Source organism: Scomber scombrus, chromosome 19 (assembly GCF_963691925.1).
Source record: "Scomber scombrus chromosome 19, fScoSco1.1, whole genome shotgun sequence".
NCBI lineage: Eukaryota > Metazoa > Chordata > Actinopteri > Scombriformes > Scombridae > Scomber > Scomber scombrus.
In genome coordinates, this window is record NC_084988.1 from 1,014,934 (window position 1) to 1,024,124 (window position 9,191).

The 9,191-nt window shown below is 40.5% G+C and overlaps 1 protein-coding gene across 1 annotated transcript in view; it reads left to right on the forward strand.

Moving 5' to 3' along the window:
• Window positions 1–8,917, forward strand: part of LOC134001220 (neuronal PAS domain-containing protein 3) — a 99,898-nt gene extending 90,981 nt beyond the window's left edge. The window contains exons 7-8 of the mRNA XM_062440789.1: window positions 371–486; window positions 5,443–8,917. Coding sequence (XP_062296773.1) covers window positions 371–486; window positions 5,443–7,097 — 1,771 coding nt within the window. The 3' untranslated portion in view covers window positions 7,098–8,917. The remainder of the gene's footprint in view (window positions 1–370; window positions 487–5,442) is intronic.
• The last annotated feature ends 274 nt before the right edge of the window (window positions 8,918–9,191 follow it).

A 9,191-nucleotide genomic window follows, 5' to 3' on the forward strand; every position in this document is an offset into this window, starting at 1 on the left:
TTGTCAGTGTGTAAAGAAAAAATATACACAATGAAATTTAGTAAACTGCCTAAAAACTGAACTCAAAAAACTGAAGTTTATCACACACACTCATCAAAACATTCACATATACACAGTTTCTTACATTCACATGATTACTAAAGATTAACATTGTGAAAGATATTACACATAAATAAGCAGCAAATAAAGATTAAAGACTGTTGTTTCATGACTGCATGTACACTGTTTACAACTAAATTCACACTAATATCAACCAGTATTTAAAGGTGTATTATGCTGAATATTAAGAAAGCCATTTTAGTTTGAATGCCGTCTTCTATTAAAAAGTTTAAAGAAGGTATTAAATGTCTTTCTGTCTCTCTCTCTACAGTAATCCAGAGTATAAAGACACGCCCATAGACATCGCCCAGCTGCCCAACCTCCCAGAGAAAACCTCCGAGTCCTCCGAAACGTCCGACTCTGAGTCCGAGTCCAAAGAAAACTCAGGTATGGTTATTATTTTGGGTTGTGTGTCTTTATGATTTGTATTTATAGGATTGATTTAAGCTCTTAATCTTCACCAAACTTGGTACATATTGTCTGTAATTGGTCCCCAAAACTTTGTAGGTGTTAAAGAGTCATAAACTTTTGAATGCATCCAAACAATTGCAACCAAATTCAGGAATGCTGTGCAGATGATGACAATGAACGAGTCTATACAGTCGAATGCAGTTTCACCCATAGGTGGCGCTAAAATCGCTGCAATCACACACTTATTCTGCAGAAAATGCACATTGTAGTTCTTTGAGATAATGAAACAACATGTATGAAATTATGGAAAGAAAGAAAAGTATAAAACACTGCAGCTGAGACAATAAAGGAGTTACATTTGTGTTTTTTATCCACTTAATTATCTGAGTTTTTATACAATATTCAGATAAAAAAAAATAGTCTTTCACTCTCACAACATGTCTGATTTTCCTTCCAAGCACCTCTCCAAGTGCTACCAGTATAATAACCACCAGTGAGAGAAGAGAAGCCAAAGATATTTAATCAGTAGTTGCCAGTGTGGCGTCGCTGCCAGGCCGAGAGCTGCTGAACGCCAACAGCTGCAGGGACCGAGCACTGGCACTGCTGCAAACTCACACAAAATGCCACAGAAACACTGAATAATCCCCCAAATACCTTCAGACCTCACATAACAACACTGAATACTGCAGAAAAAAGGCAAATAAACACCTCAAAAAGACTCTGAACCAAGTTAAAACCTCATCATACATATTTAAACATTCATACAGCATGTTTTTCTTTATGCTTCATTTTTTGGTTAGACACGGTTATTCCCAAATCAATACATACTAATTGCATTCAGTATCTACTATTTATCGCCGTATACTGTTTTTGCAGTTAGTTAACAACAAAATGAATCCTCCTACACATCTTGCACTAACTGGAAATGACATAAAACCTCATAAAACAACCCTCACAGATGAAAATATGAAGAATTTGGTCATTTTTCGATGCGTAAAATCACTAAAAAAACTCAAAACCTGCTTAAAATCACTTCTTAGTCTGGATTCATGACGCAGCGTTTAACTTTACGCAGCACTTACAGTATTCAAATAATTAAAAGATACATAAAATACACATAATATAGACAACTAAATAGTCAGTTAGGGTAAAAATACAGATGTTAAGCCTTATTATTAACAGAAATGCCAATTACATAAGTAAAATTACATAATAAATGTATTTTTTCTGCATTTTCTTTCAATAATAATAATATTAAACTTTATTCATGATGCAGCTTTCATGTAAAATGCAGCTCAAAGTGTTTTACATTAAATAAATGAAAAGCAAAAGACATGAAGAACATTAAACGGGAACATGAGATTAAAAGAAAGCAACAAGAAAAATAAACAACAACAAAGACAAAAAAACTTCATATATTTCATTTGTATTGTACAGAACTTAAAATAAGGAATTCATCTTTTATTAGGAAATAAAAATTAGGCTTTAATATTACAGAAATGTTGGTATTTACAGATCTTCATGTTAATTGTTGGTCTCATTTTACATCGAGTAATTTAAGTTTGTTGACACTAAAATATTATAAAATAGAAAATATCAGACTGTGTCATAAATAGACTGATTCATCCTTTATTTATTTCCATCATTCACTTTGTTCCATCAACATATTTAACAATATGGAGACAGACACATGTTCTTTATCATATCTCATGACTGAAATGTTGTATTTCTAATATTAATTCAACATTTTCATTAAATATTACCTTCTAAAAATCCAAGAAGAATTAAAAACTAGCATCACATTCAAGATACAGAACAATAAATGCACATATGAGTCGTGATAAACCTCAAAAACATCATAAAAAACAAGTTAAATCCAAAAATGAAAGTAAGTTTTGTGCTACTTCAACATTTTGGCTCATTTAACCTGATTAATCATTGAGGACCGTCCGTCACAAACAGACTAAAATCACTAAATTAAAAATACCGACGTGCTAATTCAGATCCAGGAAACACAAATTCATAAAATTCATGTGTCAGCGAGAGCAGCCGATCCTGACAGACACACGGCTCGGTTATAATAACGCTGCCAGTTATAGTTGAATGTAACCCAACGCCAGGCCTCCACCTTAAGCATCATATTATCGAGTCGTGCAGCCTGTGTTGCAGCGATAAGAATCAGTGCCAGCTGTTATTCTTGCTGGAGGAGAATGATGCTGGCACACGGCGGGATGTAAACCTGAAGCCAGCTGCTGCAGGAAGGAGACGGCCAGCTTCAGCTTCTCCAACAGGCCCGAGGTGCTCAAACTATGACATATTCAAATAAATGAGATGTCTGCCCTTTGACCTTTTACTCTGGTGGGATGAAATCCACAGGAAGAAAGAAACACAACACACATTACTATGCCTGTTAATGTTTACAAGCAAGGAAATAAGGAAGGAAGGAAGTAGGTAAGTAAGTAATGAAGGAAGCAAGTATGCAAGTAAAGAATCAAGTGAGCAAGTAAATAAGTAGGTAAGGAAGGAAGGAAGGGAGGAAGGAAGTAAATAAGGTAGAAGGAAGGAAGTAGGTAAGTAAGTAAGGAAGCAAGGAAGGAAGAAAGGAAGCAAGTAAGGAAGGAAGCAATTGAGCAAGTAAGGAAGGAAGCAAGAAAGTAAGTAAGGAAGGAAGGAAGCAAGTAAGTAAGAAAGTAAGGAAGGAAGGAATGAAGTAGGGAAGCAAGAAAGGAAGAAATTAAGTAGGGAAGGAAGGAAGAAAGGAAGCAAGTAAGTAAGAAAGAAAGCAAGTAAGGGAGGAAGGAAGAAAGTAAGTAGGGAAGGAAGCAAGAAAGGAAGTAGGTAAGTAGGGAAGTAAGGAAGCAAAGAAGGAAGAAAGGACGTAGGTAAGTAGGGAAGGAAGGAAGCAAGAAAGGAAGTAGGTAAGTAGGGAAGGAAGTAAGGAAGGAAATAGGCAAAGAAGTAAGCAAGGAAGGGAGAAAGGAAGGAAGCAAGGAAGGAAGCATATTACAATATTACCATGTTAACTGCAATCGTGGCAGAAAATGGTCCTAAAATGACAATTTTATTGTTTACCCATCATGACAGGCCTGGTTGTGTTTTTAAAATATGTTATCATCTGTTAAATGACCCTGAGAAACACCTAAAATCACAGGTGGATTTCTGCCTCCAGCCGGAGAATAAACCTGTTCTGCCTGGAAATGTCTCTTAATGGAGATACAGGGTTCTTCCTCCCTAGACAAAACAATTGAGTCGACATTTCAGATGCCACGAGGGAGAGCCGAGCGCCTGCCAGGTGGGCAGCTGCCGGGCCTCAGAGCGTGCTGGCAGCGTTTGAAGTGTGTGTGTGTGTGTGTGTGTGTGTGTGTGTGTGTGTGTGTGTGTGTGTGTGTGTGTGTGTGTGTGTGTGTGTGTGTGTGTGTGTGTGTGTGTGTGTGTGTGTAATGGGCTGGACAGAGTCAACATGCCTGAACAGCAGCAGCGACAGATACTGAACACACATTAGTAAGATCACAACACGACACGACACATGGAAGTCCTGTTTGGATTTGGAGGGGGAAAAAAAAAGGGAATCAACACCTGAGATTAACTTCACACACACACACACACACACACACACACACACACACACACACACACACACACACACCACATACACAAAAGTAGTTTTTCCTTTGATTTTCTTGCCACAAATGTATATTTTCATGTTAAATAATTAGTTTATTTCAGTTTGCACAGGTTAGTATAGAGCGCAAGGAGAGGCAGACAACCTGAATGGGCTTATTTAAAACATCAACCTAAAAAAATTTCAAATTTCACAATATTACTATTATTTCACATATAAAATATGACCATATTAAAGTGAAACAATAGTTACTATATATACTATATATAGTGTGAGTATTTGGTTTGCGGCTCTGTGAAGCTGCGTTTAGGTGAAGTGACATCACATAGAAACAAATCTCTAACTATCCAATAGAAAAACTAAAAAATAAAGATACCCAAAATTGTACCAATAAAAAAAAAAACTATAATAATAATAATACTAATAATAATACTCTTGCAAAAATGCAAAAGTGTACTGCAGTATCATATATATATATATATATATATATATATATATATATATATATATATATATATATATATATATATATATATATATATATGTGTGTACATAATATTTAAAGTGTTGGAGTTGGAACCTGACCAATCATATATGTATCGTATCAGAGTATATTTTGCACATATACACATTCATATAATGTATGTTTATAGGCAGCATTTTATTTATATTTTTTATACGTTTTCTTAATTTCAAATGTAATATTCTTCTTTTTTTTTGGGTCCTTTTTTAAATGTAGTTATTTATAATGATTAAATTCCCAGTGTAGTTTACTGTTTCAGCACACTGATGTCATTTTATACAGTAAAGTTTAACTGTAAAATATCATGCTTCCATTACATAGCTTTGTCGAGTGTTTAATTACCACATTTGAGAGATTGCATTGCAAAAAAATGAGTTGTATGTATTTATTTTGTATATTATTGCTAACAGAATTTGTAATATATGTTTGTTGTTTGGTTGGATTGATGCTGTTAGTGTTTTACTGATTCTTTTTCCTTTGTACATTTTTCTTTTTATATCGATATCAGAATTGTTTTACTCCCTATTATTGGTGTCGGCATTGGCCCCAAAATCCAGTATCAGTCTGGCTTTAGTTGGAATGCTAATATTTGGTAATTAGCACTAAATCCAAAGTTGTTTTCTTTGTATTTGTGCTGCTTCACGTCCAAAAACTCAAAACTGTTGTAGGAACTTTTACTATAAAATTTTATTTTCTCCTAAATTCATCTCCTTTCTTTACATTCTGTAAACAAGAACATTAGTCTGTGTCTTCATTCTTAACCGTCCATCTTCTCTCTTCCTCACAGACAACGAGAACGCCAAACCGGAGGGGAAGCCGAGCCACCAATCAGAACACAGCGAGGACCCGGAGGCCGACAGCAAGCGCCAGCAGCAGCCGGGCCAACCGCACTGCTCCTCCGAACAGGAAATGAAACGCCAGGAGGAAGGGGACAGCTCCAGTAACCCCGAGAGCCAAGACAGCGATGACAGCATGGAGCCTTCAGACGGAGAGGGGGAGGAGCAGGAGGAAGTCAGAGGAGGAGGAGGAGGAGGAGGTGGAGGTGGAGGAGGTGGAGGAAGGTTGGGGAGGTTAACAGGACTCGGTGGATTAGGTGGATTGAGTGCCATCGGAGGATTGAGTAATCTTGGCGGGCTTCATATCAAAGTGGAGCATTACGGAGAGGGGGAGGAGGTTCAGCTGCACAACTCGCAAACCTCTTCATCGGAGGAGGAGGAAGAGGAGGATGATGACGACGATGACGACGACGAGGACGGAGGCATGCAGGACTGCGACGGCGCCAACACTGGGAACAAACTCCAGAAGAGGCGGAAGAGGAGGAAAGTGCAGAAATGGGACAGCACCCGAAGCAGAAGGCTCCGTCTGTCCTCGACCTCGCCCAGCCCCGTCGCCATGGGAGACGCCACGCCGCTGGTCGACCCCTCGCAGGCCAACGCCAACTCCTCCCACCTCCTCAACTCCTCCTCCTCCTCCGGCTCCCCGAACGCGGCGGCTACAGCGTCCTCGGTTCTGAAAATCAAGACGGAGATGGCGGAACCGATCAACTTCGACAACGACAGCAGCATCTGGAACTACCCGCCCAACCGAGAGATCTCCCGAAACGAATCTCCGTACAGCATGACATCCAAACCAGCTCCTCCCGGTTCCCACGAGAACTTCCCCTCGCCCCAGGGAGGCTCTCTCCAGGTAGCCATCCCCGACTCCGTCCTCACTCCTCCCGGTACCGAGGGAGGAGCGGGAGGAGTGAGGAAGCCTCCTTACAACGGTAGCTCGGCTCCGTCTTCTGCTTCCAGCGCTGCGAGTCTCGCTCCTCCCTCCAGCGCCTCCTCCGCCGACCCACTCTCCCCGCCGCTCTCCGCCTCCCCACGGGACAAGCAACAAGGCACGCCCACCACCTCCTCCTCTTCTTCTTCCACATCTTCATCCTCCAACTCCTCCTCGTCGACTCCGTCCTCCTCGCTGCTGTACTCCGGCGATCTCGAGGCTCTGCAGCGTCTCCAAGCGGGTAACGTCGTTCTCCCTCTTGTCCACCGGGTCACGGGAACTCTCGCCTCCACCAGCACGACGGCTCCTCGGGTCTACACCACCGGGACCATCAGGTACGCGCCGGCAGACGTCACCCTCGCTATGGCACAAGGCAACCTCCTCCAGAACGGCGCCATGAACTTTGTGGACAGCTCGGGGTTCGGCTTGGACCCGAAGACGCCGATGGAGATGCTCTACCACCACGTGCACCGGCTCAACATGTCGGCAGCGGCGGCCGCCGGACCGTTCGTTGGCTCCCCGGCGGCAACGGGTGGAAACGGCGCTTTGGGAGGCCAGATGCCGACGGCGGCGAACGTCTTCACCACGGCGGAGGGACTTTTCTCAACGCTACCGTTCCCGGTGTACAGCAACGGGATCCACACCACGCAGACGACTCTAGAGAGGAAGGAGGATTAACGCAAAACATTCGAGACCGCATTACTGTGTTTTTTCCGGAATCAACAACTGTGTCAGAAAAGTTAACGACGACAACAACAAACAAAAAAAAGACTTCTCTTCTCACTCGTTTAAAAAAAAAGAAAAAAGAGATTATTTACTTGCTTTCTTTTATCAACGCGGTGTAGCACTGTGTTTCCGAGAGGGGAGAACGGACAGGAAAGGATGACAAATGTACTCTAGCACTTTGAATCTGAGCAAACTGAGCTTGTGTAATAGACATGAATGACCCTCAAACATGTCCCCCCCCCCAACTCCTCCCACCTCCTCCCCCTACTTTTCTATCTTTTTTCTCTCTGCTCCTCATCCTCCTCTCCTTCCACGCTCTAAGTCTCTCTCTCTCTCTTTGCTCCTGTTTCTTGCGATCAGCAAAACTTTTTCTCTTTCCGAAACGATCGAACAGAAAAAGAAGAAAAAAAAACAAAACCAGACTATTCTTTATTGTAAAGAATTCCTTTTTTTTGCCTACAGAGAATTCATATTGCCGACGGACTCCGCTGGAGCCTGACGGGGATAATTTTTATCATTTGACTTGTTTCTGTTGCATCTTTCTGAAGGTGCTGATTGTGTGTATTTAAAGGAGGACGGAACAGGGATTTGTAACGGACAGAAAAACTCTCCTCTGCATCTTGATGTGATCAAGACTTGAAAAGAAAGTTTTTAAAACCCGAGAGGAGGAGGAAGCCGCCGCTGCTGCGTCCGACAAGAGGTCTCAGAGATAAATAATCTTTTGAAAAAAGGTTTTTGAGGACGTTTCTCGATTGAGGGAATAGTTTAGAGAATTAATGCTGTTTGTTTTCTTCTTTTTATTTCTTCCTTTTTTCTTTTTTTTTATAAAATATTCTAGCTCAGATTTAACTTACGAATCAAGCATTAAGATGAAAAACAAAAAAAGCAATTTTCAGCCGGGTAATGACCTGTGAATTATCGAATGTTACTACTTCCTCTTTTATCCCAGGAGTTTACCTACAGGTCTCGCACCAAACATAACCTCCTCTCTGCATCTCTTCCCATCCTCCTCGATTCTGTCGTTCTCGCTCTTTCTTCTCCTCCTTCTTCTGTCTGACCTGATCTTTAACCTTTTCCGTTCATCTATCAATCTATCAATCTATCTATCTACAGATTCATGGTGCTACCGACCGTCCAGTAACCCTGACTCAGCTGGCTGATGTGGGTGCTGTAAAACAAAACCCACAGCTCGTCGACAGACTGATCGTTTCTTCTTTTTTTCTTTCTTTTTTCGGAGGGGGAACAATTTTTAAAAAGTTTGTTTTTTAAATTTTTTTTCTCTTCTGACCTTCAGGAAAGTCAGAAATACCAAGTGAGAACCTCTAAAAATCAGCGACGTCATCTTCATGTTTCATCGTAACGTACGTCTTAAAGAAACACTCGACCTTATCTGGCCACTAGGGGGAGCTCCGCATGGCGACATGGAGTTGATCGGTTGAGATTTAAGCTGTTTTTTTGTTTTGTTTTTTTATTTTTATTTTTTAATGTATTTTCTAACTTGATCACTTTTAATTCTCAGTGAGACTGAGGCTAATTAGTTAGTGTTGCTAACTTGAAAAATGAATGTTGAAAACCTCGACCGGCTCCTGTTTGATCACTGTTTTATTGTTTTTAACTACTACAACTACTTCTCCTTATATTTTTTTACATGTTTTCCCTCCTCCTCCTCCTCCTCCTCTTCGTCTTCTTCTTCTTCTTCCTAAACCGGAATCACCTCCACACAAGATTTTTTCTCTAAATAATCCACTCTCTTCCATCTCATCGCCGGACCCTGTGATATAAAAACCACATATCAAACAAAGGAGATTGTAATAAAGACATGCATTTTTCAATCAATCAATCTATCAAACAATCAATCCAGTAACGACAAACAAAAACAAAACAAAAAAAAGAGTATTTGTTTGTTTGTTGTTTTTTTTTGAGGAAGAGAAAAAAAAATCACATTCCTTTAAAACAACGTTGTCCTTGTCGTTGTTGTTGTTGTTATTCTTCTTTCTGTTTTGTGTGTTTTGTTTGTTCTTCCCCTCCTTTAGCCTCCGTTGCCAA